The 17,092-nt window shown below is 40.2% G+C and overlaps 1 protein-coding gene across 3 annotated transcripts in view; it reads left to right on the forward strand.

Annotated features, from left to right (window-relative positions):
* Positions 1–17,092, forward strand: part of tcf4 (transcription factor 4) — a 207,657-nt gene that overhangs the window by 52,109 nt on the left and 138,456 nt on the right. For all 3 annotated transcript variants that reach the window (XM_079581248.1, XM_079581249.1, XM_079581247.1), the window contains exons 3-4: positions 6,360–6,409; positions 9,230–9,296. In XM_079581248.1, the coding sequence (XP_079437374.1) occupies positions 6,360–6,409; positions 9,230–9,296 (117 nt within the window). The remainder of the gene's footprint in view (positions 1–6,359; positions 6,410–9,229; positions 9,297–17,092) is intronic.

Raw genomic sequence — 17,092 nt, forward strand, 5'->3', positions numbered from 1 at the left:
TTCCTCCGTTAGCATTGCGTTAGCTGCACCGCTCAGGACTATTGCTGTTTCCTCCGTTAGCATTGCGTTAGCTGCAGCGCTCAGGACTGTTGCTGTTTCCTCCGTTAGCATTGCGTTAGCTGCAGCGCTCAGGACTGTTGCTGTTTCCTCCGTTAGCATTGCGTTAGCTGCAGCGCTAAGGACTGTTGCTGTTTCCTCCGTTAGCATTGCGTTAGCTGCAGCGCTCAGGACTGTTGCTGTTTCCTCCGTTAGCATTGCGTTAGCTGCAGCGCTCAGGACTATTGCTGTTTCCTCCGTTAGCATTGCGCTAGCTGCAGCGCTAAGGACTGTTGCTGTTTCCTCCGTTAGCATTGCGTTAGCTGCACCGCTCAGGACTATTGCTGTTTCCTCCGTTAGCATTGTGTTAGCTGCAGCGCTCAGGACTATTGCTGTTTCCTCCGTTAGCATTGCGTTAGCTGCAGCGCTCAGGACTGTTGCTGTTTCCTCCGTTAGCATTGCGTTAGCTGCACCGCTCAGGACTATTGCTGTTTCCTCCGTTAGCATTGCGTTAGCTGCACCGCTCAGGACTATTGCTGTTTCCTCCATTAGCATTGCGTTAGCTGCACCGCTCAGGACTATTGCTGTTTCCTCCGTTAGCATTGCGTTAGCTGCAGCGCTCAGGACTATTGCTGTTTCCTCCGTTAGCATTGCGTTAGCTGCAGCTCTAAGGACTATTGCTGTTTCCTCCGTTAGCATTGCGTTAGCTGCAGCGCTCAGGACTATTGCTGTTTCCTCCGTTAGCATTGCGTTAGCTGCAGCTCTAAGGACTATTGCTGTTTCCTCCGTTAGCATTGCGTTAGCTGCAGCTCTAAGGACTATTGCTGTTTCCTCCGTTAGCATTGCGTTAGCTGCACCGCTCAGGACTATTGCTGTTTCCTCCGTTAGCATTGCGTTAGCTGCACCGCTCAGGACTATTGCTGTTTCCTCCGTTAGCATTGCATTAGCTGCACCGCTCAGGACTATTGCTGTTTCCTCCGTTAGCATTGCATTAGCTGCACCGCTCAGGACTATTGCTGTTTCCTCCGTTAGCATTGCGTTAGCTGCAGCTCTAAGGACTATTGCTGTTTCCTCCGTTAGCATTGCGTTAGCTGCAGCTCTAAGGACTATTGCTGTTTCCTCCGTTAGCATTGCGTTAGCTGCACCGCTCAGGACTATTGCTGTTTCCTCCGTTAGCATTGTGTTAGCTGCACCGCTCAGGACTATTGCTGTTTCCTCCGTTAGCATTGCGTTAGCTGCACCGCTCAGGACTATTGCTGTTTCCTCCGTTAGCATTGCGTTAGCTGCACCACGCAGGACTATTGCTGTTTCCTCCGTTAGCATTGCGTTAGCTGCAGCTCTAAGGACTATTGCTGTTTCCTCCGTTAGCATTGCGTTAGCTGCACCGCTCAGGATTATTGCTGTTTCCTCCATTAGCATTGCGTTAGCTGCACCGCTCAGGACTATTGCTGTTTCCTCCATTAGCATTGCGTTAGCTGCACCGCTCAGGACTATTGCTGTTTCCTCCGTTAGCATTGCGTTAGCTGCAGCGCTCAGGACTATTGCTGTTTCCTCCGTTAGCATTGCGTTAGCTGCAGCTCTAAGGACTATTGCTGTTTCCTCCGTTAGCATTGCGTTAGCTGCAGCTCTAAGGACTATTGCTGTTTCCTCCGTTAGCATTGCGTTAGCTGCACCGCTCAGGACTATTGCTGTTTCCTCCGTTAGCATTGCGTTGCTGCACCGCTCAGGACTATTGCTGTTTCCTCCGTTAGCATTGCGTTAGCTGCACCGCTCAGGACTATTGCTGTTTCCTCCGTTAGCATTGCGTTAGCTGCAGCTCTAAGGACTATTGCTGTTTCCTCCATTAGCATTGCGTTAGCTGCAGCTCTAAGGACTATTGCTGTTTCCTCCGTTAGCATTGCGTTAGCTGCACCGCTCAGGACTATTGCTGTTTCCTCCGTTAGCATTGCGTTAGCTGCACCGCTCAGGATTATTGCTGTTTCCTCCATTAGCATTGCGTTAGCTGCACCGCTCAGGACTATTGCTGTTTCCTCCATTAGCATTGCGTTAGCTGCACCGCTCAGGACTATTGCTGTTTCCTCCGTTAGCATTGCGTTAGCTGCAGCTCTAAGGACTATTGCTGTTTCCTCCGTTAGCATTGCGTTAGCTGCAGCTCTAAGGACTATTGCTGTTTCCTCCGTTAGCATCGCGTTAGCTGCACCGCTCAGGACTATTGCTGTTTCCTCCGTTAGCATTGCGCTAGCTGCAGCTCTAAGGACTATTGCTGTTTCCTCCGTTAGCATTGCGTTAGCTGCAGCTCTAAGGACTATTGCTGTTTCCTCCATTAGCATTGCGTTAGCTGCACCGCTCAGGACTATTGCTGTTTCCTCCGTTAGCATTGCGTTAGCTGCAGCTCTAAGGACTATTGCTGTTTCCTCCGTTAGCATTGCGTTAGCTGCAGCTCTAAGGACTATTGCTGTTTCCTCCGTTAGCATTGCGTTAGCTGCACCGCTCAGGACTATTGCTGTTTCCTCCGTTAGCATTGCGTTAGCTGCAGCTCTAAGGACTATTGCTGTTTCCTCCGTTAGCATCGCGTTAGCTGCAGCGCTCAGGACTATTGCTGTTTCCTCCGTTAGCATTGCATTAGCTGCACCGCTCAGGACTATTGCTGTTTCCTCCGTTAGCATTGCATTAGCCTAGCACCACGAAACTCTTCAAACATAAGAACTGCATGAATTACAAAACAAATATCTCCAGGTATCAGCAACACTAACTAGGAAATGAGGCCCTATGTCAAAAATCCTGAAATATCCCTTTAAGTGAAATGTTTCTCTTTACGTTGCAAAAGTGACCCAAGTACTCTTAACATTGTTCCAGGTAGTAGTAAGTCTTCCTCCCTCCCTTGCCTCCTGCCTCCTTCCCCTCAGTGTGGTGTAATTGAGCTCCTGATGGCCGCTCTTATCAGGCCCGGGACACGCGGGGGCTTCCTCGCCCCTCTCCGAGCTCCTCTCCTGTGGTCCTATTCTCCTGCTCTCCTCTGCCACCGGAGGAGAAAAGGCAGGGAAATCACATTTACGCTATTAGAAAGACTTGATATTTCAGTGTGATGGAATAAACAGAAGCCCCCACGGCGTCCCCTGGGCTGGCTCACCTTGGCCATCGGATTTTCGGGTTATGGTAATCAATATCAAGGCTATCACTTTAGGAAAAAACGTCCTTCCCTTTTCCAGGTTGTAGGATGGATTTGTTTCACCTGGAAATGAAAAAAACAACAATTAAATCTTTTATTATTGCACTGGGAAACGTTTCCTCAATATGTTTCTATGGGAAATGGATTCTTTCTTTCTTTCTTCCCTGATGGGCATATTCCGGGTTCAGGGAGCATGAGATGGACTGACCACCACAGAGTCCAGACCTTTGCCTCATTGAGAGTCTTTGGGATGTGCTGGAGGATGCTTTGCACAATAGTCACACTCTCCCATCAGATTTTAGATTTTCACTGAAGACGTTCATTTATGAAAAACACGTGGAATTGTATTTTAAACAAGCAAGTGAAATGGATTCTTCAAAATAGCAATGTCCAATGTCAATAGGTAGTAGTAGTAAGAGTTGTAGTAGTAGTAGTAGTAGTAGTTGTAGTAGTATCGTTCAGGTATCGGTGATGTAACAGTACTCAGCCCTGCTCTTGATGTGATTTGATGCAATCGTACTGACTAGGTGTGCACTTTAACCAGGGAAAAATAAACTAAAATATTTTCACTGCTTATGGGATTACCTGTAATGTTAATTACAGGTATTACAGGGGCGGCACGGTAGCGCAGCGGTTAGCGCCTCCGCTTCACAGCTAGAAGGTCCCGGGTTCGACTCCCACCAAGGACGGGGTCTTTCTGTGTGGAGTTTGCATGTTCTCCCCGTGTCTGCGTAGGTTTCCTCCGGGTACTCCGGTTTCCCCTACCACTAAAAACATGTGCAATAGGTGAATCCTCCAGCCAGGTGATTCTGACCACCAGCCTGGCTCCACATCATGGAGACGGGTCCCCGGGCGCGGCACTGCCGTCGACCACTGCTCCTTACGGGTCGCCCCAGCGGCATCGAAGGATGGGTTAAATGCAGAGGACAAATTTCCCTACGGGGACAATAAAGTTAACAAACAAACAAACAAACAAACAAAATACTTTTTTTACAATTTATTTTTGAGGTATTAGTTTCTGGTTTCTAATTTCTGGCAAACAAAAGTGATATGTTGATAATGTTAGAGCGAGACACTGCAGGCGATACTTTTTAACCTCTTAACTTTTTGTTGGGCAGTCACCTCATTTTTGTCAAATTTTCGTGACTTTTTTGTCACTTTTTCGCCAATTTTTTCCTCACCTTTTTCGTCATTTTTTTTTCACTTTTTTGTCATTTTTTTGTCCATTTTTTGTCCATTTTTTGTCCATTTTTGTCTTTTTTTTGTACATTTTTTTTCACTTTTTCGTCCATTTTTTCCTCCATTTTTTGTCCATTTTGTGTCACTTTTTCGCCAATTTTTCCCTCACTTATTTCACATTTTCATCATTGTTTTCGTCTCAGTTTTGTTGCTATTTCCACACCTTTTTTCCAGAAGCTTTTGGACTGGGGTAAAGCTGGAGAAAAATGTGCTCGGTTCAGGTGGGAGTTAAGGGGTTAAACGCACAGATATCAATTTGAAACTTTTGCTGTAGATTATCGACCTAAATATGAAGAAAGAAATGTATTGACATTTTTTTGCTGTTGTTATTTTCTGTTTTCATATAAAACAATAAGGCCTGATTCATTTTATTAAGTTAATAACTACTTCACATTGTCCATTTAAAACTGTTTATTCATTGACTCAGACATTTACCTGTACCACCTGGTGACAAACGAAGGGGCGTGGTCTGTGTCGGCCATTTTAAAATCTTGGACTGGACCATGTGGCAGGGGGAAACCGGTTAAACTTTGTGTTTCCTTTTGTGCATGATTTTGATTTGTATCTTTGTTGTTTTGAACACATTTTGTCACTAAACTTATTCATTTTATGTACAAGGATCACTTTCCAGATAAAGTTATTGTTGGAACTCAATGAACTAGTGGTACAAACCTGTGAGAGGTCCTTTCCCATTAGGGGAGGTATAAAACCGGACTGGTTCTAGTCACTGGGGGCCATTTTGTTTGTGACATCTGTGTGTCAGAGAAGTTCCTTTTGCGTGAGTAATACATGTCTGGTGAGAACTCTACCTTTGTTAAAGGAACAGGCCACCGTTTTTACATACTGAGATATGTTCTTACCTTAGCTTTGACGAGTTCTTTAGGTAGTGATGGCAAGATGAAGCCCCATGAAGCATTGAAGCCTCACAGCCAGTTGCATCACACATGGTTCGAAGCATCAAGGTGCTTTATTTGCTCCACTACGCCATCATGTGGACAAGACATTTATCAATCAACCATTAAAAGTGTCTTTATATAGTACTTTACAACAACAACACCAGGACCAAAGTGCTTCACAGAAAGATAAAAACAATTAAAAAAAACACCAAATGTTTACAACCTGGACACAATTCAGTGTGATCTAAGTATTAAAAGCAAGTTTGAAAAGATGAGTCTTTAATCTGGATTTAAAAAGGGACAGGTCCACATATATAACATGCTGAGTGCTTGCAATAAACGGTGGGGCTGAAAGACTAAATTTGCGAATTTATAGAGTTGTGATGGAAAATGTGCTTGTGTTACTTTGTTTATGTCCAACCCAAATACACAAAATGTCACTGTCGCTTTTGTTTTGAATCGCGCTTCAAACCCGCAAATCATTTCCTGAATCAGTCACGCGGTGCGGCCGCTTCCCGAGGCTTCGAACGCCGCCACACACGTGATCAACACACGTGATCAACACACATGATTAACACACGCATCGATACGAGCTTTAATAGACAATCCTCTAGATCACTCGGCACACGCTTCGAAGCCTCCACACGATCGGCGCATCACTATCTTTAGGACCTGTCTGATCTTCCCCCGTGCCTTCAGTCACGTAAACACAGCGCAGGTCAAGATAGAAGCTACAAAGCTCTTCCACGTTTTCCCTATTTAAATATGGTTACGTGAAGTGTTCCACTACAAAGTATAATTACACAAAATTAAACAATGTGGATTTTCTAAGCGGATAAAAGGGGGAACTATATTGTAAGGCGTAAAAATACCAGGAGTAGTTTGGCATCCGCGCAGTAATCTTCACTTTACTGTGCGGATGCCAAACTACTCCTGCATCTGATATCTGACCGACATCTTCCTTTGTGGCTTGAACGTATTTTTCTTGCTGTTGCTGAGGTTGTCCCTGTGTGTCGCAGGTGTGGGCGAGCGGAGCGGCGGGGCCTGGGCCGGCAGCGCGAGGGCCAAGGTAACTCACACACCAAACTCACTCCCACATCAGTGTTTTCAGGGGCCACGTGGGCTTTAGTGCAAGGGACGGGTTTAGCAAAGCAACTGACAGACAGTGGATTTGAATGCTTTATATACAGTCTGTTTAATATTTCATACACTTGAGCTGCATATAAACTTCTAAATCTTCTGTCAAACATCATGGTACTCAATTGTCACATCTTTACAGCAGATTTCTGGCATAAATATGAGGCAATGTAATAACTAACACAATCATACATGTGTACACCGATAGGCTTTTTACACCACCTAACCCGCCCTACAAGGACATGAAATCTCCGTCACGCAACCCGATGCGCGAGACACTGATTAGTTCCACCCGTGGAGTTTGTTTATAACGCACTGAAGCACAGACAAACTTGATTCTCCTGCAGTGACTTTTGATTGGCCAGCAGCCTGAGGAAGGGAGGTATAGATCTGCAACAGGGCAACACTATTTCTGCGGGTTCGGGCGGGATTCACACAGCCTCGGCGACGATGTCTATCACATGTGCAAGGCAGGGGAAAGAAACCTCAGCCACTTGCGGTTTGCTTACAGCAGCACCTCAGAGCTCAATTTTAATGCAATTAAGGTTAACTGTGCACTCCTAGGATCATATGGTGCGTTCCAGGCAGCTGGTTAATGGTATTTTTCCCACTTGAAAGTTACCAGTTATGACTTTAGTGCGTTCCAGGTGATTGAAGTCGTATGCAAACAAAACTGCTAATGCTACAGCTACAGCTAGCTCAGATGATGCTAACGTTATATGAACGTTTCTTCGAACCAGATCTAATTACAAACATGCGACATAACGTTATGCTGAAAACTGTGACCAAAAGTAACGTTCATGTCACTGATGCAGTGGTTTTGTTACAGTTTTAACATTAGTGGCGCTGCTCCACTGGGGGGCGCCACTACAGTCTTCATCTTGTATACGAACTCGTAGCAGTCTACAGGTTTCCGAGTTTACAAGTTGTAATTACCAGTTTGAGCGGCGTTCCAAGTGGGAAGTGGTACATTTACCAGTTGCCTGGAACGCACCAATAGGTACAGACGGCATGTATGGAATAGCCCAAATATGGGCATATTCGAAGCAGCCAGAGGGAAAACAAAGAAGAGAAAAAATTACTTTCTTCCATTTCTCCACCATTACTTTAATAAAGGCTGAATTATGAATATATTTCTTACTAAATACAGATACAGAGACATGAAGAGGAGCAAAGTGGTTCAACAGCCCATTTAAAAAACGGACAATGCTAAACAGGAAGCTAGTGCTTCATGGTACATATGCTAACGTTAACATTAGCAATTGCCTAACTCATTTTTGTTTTGATTTTGGAAAACATGTAAAAAGACATTTTATCGGAAACACATTGTTTTTCTCTTATTGCCATTTTAACAATACAAAATGACTTCTGCTATGTGGCTAACAATATGTAGCTAATGTGTCAGGAAGTCACTTCTTGGGCGGCGTTGTTATTTTTTGAAGATATGCACAGAGTCAATTGCTGCTTCACTGAAATAAAATGATAATTATTTACAACAGATGTTATCCATCTAAATAAGTCATATTTTCAAAGCTTTAAAACCTGTCTTGTGCACTTTAAAGCTACATCATCCAAATATAACCATTTCCTTTGTGGAACAAATCTGCTGAGGGGGATCTTTTCTAAAAACGCACACGTTAAAAAAAAAAAACTTTTCTTAAAATTTCCAAGTTTTCTCCAATAAATCGGTCCATTGTGGGTAATGTTTTGAAACAGATAGCAAAATGCAATAAGCTATGAAATCCAGAAGCTTTTGGACTGGGGTAAAGCCAAACTGGAGAAAATGTGCTCGGTTCAGGTGGGAGTTAAGGGGTTAATATGGAAGGTGCAGTTACACGTATGACCTGAGGTGGTAGTAGTGAGTATAAAATAGCGAACTTGTATCTAGCCCCTTTAACCTCTTAACTCTCGCCTGAACCGAGAGGATCTTTTTCCTCATGTCATCGGATTTTTTTCCCCATCATTTTTTTGTTGGGTGTTCAACTCATTTTTTATCACATTTTTTCGTAAATTTTCACATTTGTGTCATTTTTATGTCAATTTTTTGTCATTTTTTAAATCACATTTTTGTCATTTTTTTGTCAATTTTTTGTCATTTTTTAAATCACATTTTTGTCATTTTTTAAATCACATTTTTGTCATTTTTTTAATCACATTTTTGTCATTTTTTAAATCACATTTTTGTCATTTTTTTAATCACATTTTTGTCATTTTTTTAATCACATTTTTGTCATTTTTTTAATCACATTTTTGTCATTTTTAATCACATTTTGTCAATTTTTTATCACATTTTTGTCATTTTTTTGTCAATTTTTTGTGATTTTTTAATCACATTTTTGTCAATTTTTTATCACTTTTTTGTCATTTATTCGCCAATTTTTTGCAATGTTTTTGTCAAATTTGTATCACATTTTTGTCATTTTTTTGGTCAAATTTTTATCAACTTTTTGAATTTTTTTGTCATATTTTGTCACATTTTTGCCACTTTTTCATCCATTTTTCGTCACTTTTTTGTCAATGTTTTCTCACTTTTTTGTCAAAATGTGCTCGGTTCAGGTGGGAGTTAAGGAGTTAAGGCTTAAAGTCTTTAAACCAATGCCTGTAAGCCCTCCAGTTCACGGCTAAGGCTCAATAAATGACTCTTCAGTGTTCACATTACGCCTCATGTACTCGCTCACACACTTCATTGGCGGTTTAAGAACCTGATTGCCCCACGCATGGCTTAACGCTGGACCGTGTGCTTGTGTTGCAGAGCATGGCCGAGGGCGCCCAGTTCGTGCCGGGTCACCACGGCCTGTCCCCGTACAGCCGCCTCGCAGGTAAGGCCTCCCCCTGTCTCCACACATGGGTCCTTCTCTTTGCTATATATCCACCATAAACCAGGAAACCAGACTCTTTCGGATCCACAACAAAGCGTTTATCTTCTGCCGTGCCCGTTTGATTGCTTTGATTGCTGATTTGATTGAAAATGTTGATTTTTCATGGCGTTTTGTCGACTTGCTGGTCAGATCTGGTCTGAAATCACTGTGTGTCGACGTCACGCACGGAGTCCCCCTGACAAGTCTCTATGATCTAAATATAGTGGTTTATTTATGGGAGATGCCAGTCACAAAAGTCTGTAGACGCGATGTGTTCAAATGTTTTCTTCAATTCAAGATTCAAAAGATTTTATCGTCACTTCATGCCCGCTTTGATCGCTCCAACAGTCTCCTAGCTTTCCACTGTTGTACTTTTCTGAGGGATTTTGAGTAAATGGTGGCTGGTTTATTCATGTTTATTATTCAAAAACTGCTTTAACAAATGCTGAAATATGAATATAGTTTCTACTAAATAAAGATACAAAGACATGGGGAGGAGCAAAGTGGTTCAACAGCCCATAAATACATGAATAACGGAGAATGCTAACTTGATGCTACATGTTAGCATCGGGCTAATGCTAACGGTTAGCTAGCGCTAGCTACAACTGCCGTTTTTTCACTTCTACTGAACAATCTGCTGTGAGAAAATATCCATATGGGCCCGAGTTACACTTGACTTTATTTATGTGATAAATAAGTTGATATTCCACCAGGAAATGGCAAAAAAGAGGGAAAAATTGTGTTTCTCTAAAGATTCTATTTTCCCCCTCGGCGAAGCCACGCCCCCTTCTATGACGAGACGCCGTCTGGATCTATTGTCCAGTCCATCACTGTCTGTGGAGGTTTTATTTTTATATTCGTTTACAATAGACCTGATTGATTTTGCTTCCCATTTGTTTTATTTCGGTTCGTTGCATTCATAGAATTCGCAATATTGGCTCCAACCAAAAAAAACAAACAACATTAAATTGGATTATATGTAATGTTTATTGGAAAATTAACATTACTGAACTATTTCTTATGTAGTTGGCGAGACACTGCAGGTGAATAGGGAAAAAGTGTATATTTACAGATATTAATTTGAAACTGTTGCTGTCGATCACTGACATAAATGTGAGAAAAACATACATTGCAAGTTTTCTGTCATTTTATCTTTTCATATAAGAACAAGGTTTTTTATGCCTAAAAATGCCCCAAATTTCCCATCTTTTCGGCGGCAAAATCTGAATAATGGATAGAGCTACATTCAAATTTATGACTTTCTCAGAGGAGATTTTGGATTTCTTGTTTACTTTTCAAATAAGCTGTTTTTTTTGTGTAAAAAATTGTAAAAATGTAATTCTCGCCTTATTTTTTGACATTCAAAACTCAATAAATGGGGCTTAAGGGATTAAATAATAAAAAATCCCTCTGAAAAAATCTTCCAAATATTGTTCAGTCCAAGGCTGGAAAATGTGAAGTCTTTAGGTCCGACTGACGTGGACATAGTGTCGCCACAATGACAGAAAAATGTGTTTTGAGAAAAAGGCCCTTGAAATTGCATTCTCCCATATAAGTCTATGGGGGAACATTGAATCAGCGCAATATTTAAACATGTTATTGTGAAGATTAGGCATATTTTCTGTTTCCGGGTGAAAGCTTGTATGTTCAGAGACCAATTTGGCCCAAAACCTGAAAACTGAAAAAAATTGAGTTTTGCCTGTAGTGTCTCCCCTTAAGAATGCCAAAATGATGGTCAAAACACGTTGCAGATTTGCTTGAAATTGTCCTTTTTTTTTTGGCTCAAAACTTCCCGTTTTGTCCGACTGTCTTTCCTCTGTTTGAAGAAATGTTTGCAAATCTTAAGAAATTAAACATGTGTTGATTAAAGAGTATTAAATTTGCCTTTCTTCTGTGGAGGCGGCCTGATCCCACCCCTATAGCACTAGCTTGGTGGTTGTGATGTTTGTGGGGTCATTCACTGTCCTCTCTCTCCGGTGTGAGCGTGCACGTGTGTGTGAGCGTGCACGTGCCTGTGTGTGTGTGTGTGTGTGTTGCACGTGTGTGTGTGTGTGTGTGTGTGTGTGTGTGTGTGTGTGAGACTGTGAAATGGTGCGTGGTAGCACCTGGGCCCTTCAGCGTTGATTGATCGGCCTGGTCATGTGGAAGAGTCCCATCTGGACGGGCCCTCCGTGCACTCAGCTGTAGGCGCACGTACGCGTGTGTGTGTGTGTGTGCGCGCTCCCGGCCGTGCACATGCGTGTGTGCCGGCATGTGCACGTGTGCGTGTCTGCGGAGCCGCTGCAGAACGAGGACTGCTTAAAGTTTTGCTCAGTGAAGCGACAACATTTGACCTGTTTCATTTCATAAACACTAAAAATACGGCAGCTTCATTTTCCACGGGAATTATGGACTGTCTGGAAAAAATATTCTTTATAATACGTAAATTACGACGACTACTACTACTACACTGCTGATGATACTTACTAATACTTGACCTCTGAACTCCCGCCTGAACCGAGAGCATTTTCTCCAGTTCAGCTTTACCCAAATCCTGTAGGCCAGTGTAACGCCTCATTTGAAAGACCTACAAAAGTAAATTGATCTTTTTCCTCACGTCATCAGATTTTTTTTCATTCATTTTTTGTTGGGCAGTCGTCTCATTTTTGTCAAATTTTCGTGACTTTTTTGTCACTTTTTCGTCAAATTTTTTGATTTTTTTGTCAATTTTTTGTCAATTTTTTGTCACTTTTTTGTCCATTTTTTTGTTTTTTTTTGTCACTTTTTTGTCACTTTTTCGTTCATTTTTTGTCACTTTTTCGTCCATTTTTCCTCATTTTTTTGTCAATTTTTTCTCACTTTTTTGTCACTTTTTTGTCAAATTTTTCGATTTTTTTGTCAAATTCTGCAATTGGTGAACTATTAGCTGCCCATTAATGATGCTTAAAATATTCATTATAATCCGTATATTACGACTACTACTACTACACTACTGATAATACTTACTAAAATACTTAAAAGGGTTGGGAAACAAGGCGAAACAAGTCCGGTTCGCCCTGTCGGTACTTATTTTCCAGATAATGACCAGCGTTCTATACATTATCCCATAGAAAAATGTAGAATGCTAACATGATGCTACATGTTAGCATTGGGCTAACGCTAACGGTTAGCTAGCGCTTGCTACAACTGCGTTTTTTTCACTTCTACTGAACAATCTGCTGTGAGAAAATATCCATATGGGCCCGATTTACACTTGACTTTATTTGTATGTGATAAATAAGTTGATATTCCACCAGAAAATGGCTAAAAAGAGTGAAAAATTGTTTTCCCAAAAGATTCTATTTTCCCCCTCGGCGAAGCCACGCCCCCTTCTATGACGAGATGCCGTCTGTATCTATACCGTCATAGCGGCAGATTGTTCAGTAGAAGTGGAAAAACGGCAGGTGTAGCAAGCGCTAGCTAACCGTTAGCATTAGCCCGATGCTAACATGTAGCATCATGTTAGCATTCTCCGTTAGTCATGTATTTATGGGCTGTTGAACCACTTTGCTCCACCCCATGTCTTTGTATCTTTATTTAGTAGAAACTTTATTCATAATTCAGCATTTGTTAAAGTAGTTTTTGAATAATTAGAGAAAGTTTAGATATTTCTCAAAATTGTTTTCCCCCTTAACTGTTTTCAAACATGACCATATATGGGCGATTCCAGAGATGCCGTCTGTATCTATAGTAACTTTGGTAACTGTCAAAAAGCAGATTATTTGTCTTAGTTTTTAGCTAACATCTCTGGCATTACTGGAACAATCCACAACTATATCAGATTATTTGTGCAAGTAATGAAAACTCCACACGCCTGTTTGAAACTTCCATACGAGAGATCGCAACGTCGTCACGTCCGAGGGCAATTTCATGTTTTCAATAAACAATGTCCACAGTCAGGGCATTGTTTCCCTTACCCTGGAACAGATCGGTAATTTTACAAAACAGCGTTTGAGGCAAAAAGTGGTGAGAGAATGAATCATAGTAGTGTTAGTCTGCAGCACTGGAGTCCCTCAGGGCACCGTCCTCTGGCCAGTCCTTTTCACCATTTACATGTCAGACTTCACATACAACACAGATAGGAATGTACTGGGAGATGTCAAATACTAACAACATCTTTGGTCGTAGTCCGTGACTGAGCGCACGCACAAAGACCAGACAGGTACACATCAACTCGTCTAAGCTCAGGTAAGAACATATCTCAGTGTGGAAAAACGGTGGCCTGTTCCTTTAACCTCTTAACTCCCGCCTGAACCGAGAGGATGTTTTTCCTCACGTCATCAGATTTTTTTTTTCCTTCATTTTTTTGTTGGGTATTCAGCTAATTTTTGTAGCTTTTTTGTCATTTTTTGGGTCAATTTTTTGTCTTTTTTTGTCAATTTTTGATCACATTTTGGTAATTTTTTTTGTCATTTTTTTGTCATTTTTTGTCAACTTTTTTATAAAATTTTTGTCCTTTTTTTCGTCAATTTTTGTCACATTTTTGTCATTTTTTTGTCATTTTTTTGTTACTTTTTTGGTCATTTTTTTATCACATTTTTGTCATTTTTTTGTCGACTTTTTATCAAATTTTGTCCTTTTTTGTCATTTTTTTGTCAAATTTTATTCATATTTTTGTCACTTTTTGTCATTTTTTTGTTTCTTTTTGGTAATTTTTTTATCACATTATTGTAATTTTTTCGTCAATTTTGTGTCATTTTTTTGGTCATTTTTTGGTCAACTTTTTATCAAATTTTGTCCTTTTTTTCGTCAAATTTTTGGTCACATTCTTGTAATTTTTTTGTCAAATTTTTTATCAATTTTTTGTCATTTTTTCGTCAATTTTTTGTCCATTTCTTGTGACATTTTTATGACATTTTTGCCACTTTTCATCAATTTTTCATCATTTTTTTGTCACATTTTTGTCACATTTTTGTCATTTTTTGTGTCACATTTTTGTCATTTTTTGTCACATTTTTGTCATTTTTTGTGTCACATTTTTGTCATTTTTTGTGTCACATTTTTGTCATTTTTTTGTCACATTTCCATAATTTTTCCATAAGTTTTTTCGTCTCAGTTTTCTTGCAATCTATTGTATTGTTTGCAATTTTTTTGTCACATTTTTGATCATTTTTGATAATTTTTTTGTCATTTTTTGTCACATTTTTTTCATTTTTTCATAAATTTTTTATCAAATTATTGTTATTTTTTGTAATCTTGTGGTCATTTTTTTGGTCACATTTTTGTAATTTTTTTGTCCAATTTTTATCACATTTTTGTCATTTTTTGTGTCACATTTGTGTCATTTTTTTCGTCACATTTTTGTCACTTTTTCGTCACATTTTTGTCATTTTTTTGTCAATTTTTTTTCAATTTCTTGTCAATTGCTTGTGTCATTTTTACCACTTTTTCATCAATTTTTCGTCACTTTTTTGTCACATTTCCATAATTTTTCCATAATTTTTTTCGTCTCAGTTTTCTTGCAATCTATTGTATTGTTTGCAATTTTTTTGTCACATTTTTGATCATTTTTGATAATTTTTTTGTCATTTTTTGTCACATTTTTTTCATTTTTTCATAAATTTTTTATCAAATTATTGTTATTTTTTGTAATCTTGTGGTCATTTTTTTGGTCACATTTTTGTAATTTTTTTGTCCAATTTTTATCACATTTTTGTCATTTTTTGTGTCACATTTGTGTCATTTTTTTCGTCACATTTTTGTCACTTTTTCGTCACATTTTTGTCATTTTTTTGTCAATTTTTTTTCAATTTCTTGTCAATTGCTTGTGTCATCTTTACCACTTTTTCATCAATTTTTCGTCACTTTTTTGTCACATTTCCATAATTTTTCCATAATTTTTTTCGTCTCAGTTTTCTTGCAATCTATTGTATTGGTTGCAATTTTTTGTCACATTTTTATCACATTTTTGATCATTTTTTGTCACATTTTTTTTCATTTTTTCATCAATTTTTCATCAAATTATTGTTATTTTTTGTAATTTTGTGGTCATTTTTTTGGTCACATTCTTTTCTATCAATTTTTTGTCATTTTTTCGTCAATTTTTTGTCCATTTCTTGTGACATTTTTATGACATTTTTGCCACTTTTCATCAATTTTTCATCATTTTTTTGTCACATTTTTGTCATTTTTTGTGTCACATTTTAGTCATTTTTTGTCACATTTTTGTCATTTTTTGTGTCACATTTTTGTCATTTTTTGTCACATTTTTGTCATTTTTTGTGTCACATTTTTGTCATTTTTTTGTCACATTTCCATAATTTTTCCATATTTTTTTTCGTCTCAGTTTTCTTGCTATCTCTTGTATTGTTTGCAATTTTTTTGTCACATTTTTATCACATTTTTTCATTTTTTTGTCACATTTTGGTCATTTTTTTGTCATTTTTTGTCACATTTTTTCGTCAATTTTTTAGCAAATTATTGTCATTTTTTGTAATTTTGTGGTCATTTTTTTGTCACATTTGTGTAATTTTTTTCGTCAATTTTTTGTCCATTTCTTGTGACATTTTTATGACATTTTATCACATTTTTTTCATCAATTTTTTCATCACTTTTTGTTAATGTTTTCTCATTTTTTTGTCACATTTTCGTCTCAGATTTGTCACTATTTCCCCACCTTTTTCCCAGAAGCTTTTGGACTGGGGTAAAGCCAAACATTCACATTCACCTGCACCGCCGCTCTTCCACGCGCGTTCATTCACTCACTTTATTTATTTATCCCCCCCCCTCCTCCTCCTCCTCCTCCTCGCTCGCCCCCCCCCCCTCCTCCTGTCGCTCGCTTTTTGGCTGCGCGCCGCGTCTTCGATTGTGCCCATCTGCTCTGCCCCCTCGTCTCCGCGCTCTTGGCACGCTTCCCGCTCACGTGCCGCCGCCGCCGCCGCCGGGCTGGTGTTCCGGCGGCGTCCACGAGCGAGTGAGGGCGTGAAGGTACCGGTGAACGAGTGAACGGAACCAGCCCCCCCCCCCCTCTCTCTCCGGCGCCGTCGGACCCTTCCCGAAGTCGTCCGAACGCGATCCGAGGCGTACGTTTTCATTAATTACAGCTATGTCAGCAAGGCATCATGGGAGCTGAGTTTGAAAATGCTAATGAGGCGGGGCTGATTTGCATACTTCCCTTTGTTGGAGCGTCATTAATTATTGCATTTTATGAAGATGAATGCAGCTGTCGATGTCTCCATCCTAATTACCCAGCATCCCTCTGTCACAAACATGCCAAACTTCACTCTGGGCTTTGCCGCGCTCTGGCGCCGCTCCAAACGCGACCACTTTTAAGGCCCCCCCCACCCCCCCCCCCCCCAAGCCGCCGCCCTGCCATGTGACCACGGCGAGCCCCGTCAGGGAGAAGGGCCAGGCTCTGCAGGTGAGGAGGATGGAACGTGGAATTGCTGTGGGTTGAGGGACGAACGCGGTGCAGGAAAAGTTTGTTCAAATCACAAAGTATTTGAAACACCAAAAGGTAGAGCAAAACAGTGTTGGTTTTTTTAAGTCCTTAACTCCCAACTGGACCGAGCACGTTTTTTACAGTTTGGCTTTACCCCAGTCCAAAAGCTTCTGGAAAAAAGGTGAGAAAATAGCAACAAAACTGAGACGAAAACAATGATGGAAATGTGACAATAAAGTGAGAAAACATTGACCAAAAAATTACACAAATTTGATAAAATGTGAAAAAAAAGTACAAAAATGTGACAAAAATGTCACAAGAAATTGACCAAAAAATGACCAAAAATTACAATAATTTG

Source organism: Gobius niger (genome assembly GCF_951799975.1).
Source record: "Gobius niger genome assembly, chromosome: 22".
Classification (NCBI taxonomy): Eukaryota; Metazoa; Chordata; class Actinopteri; order Gobiiformes; family Gobiidae; genus Gobius; species Gobius niger.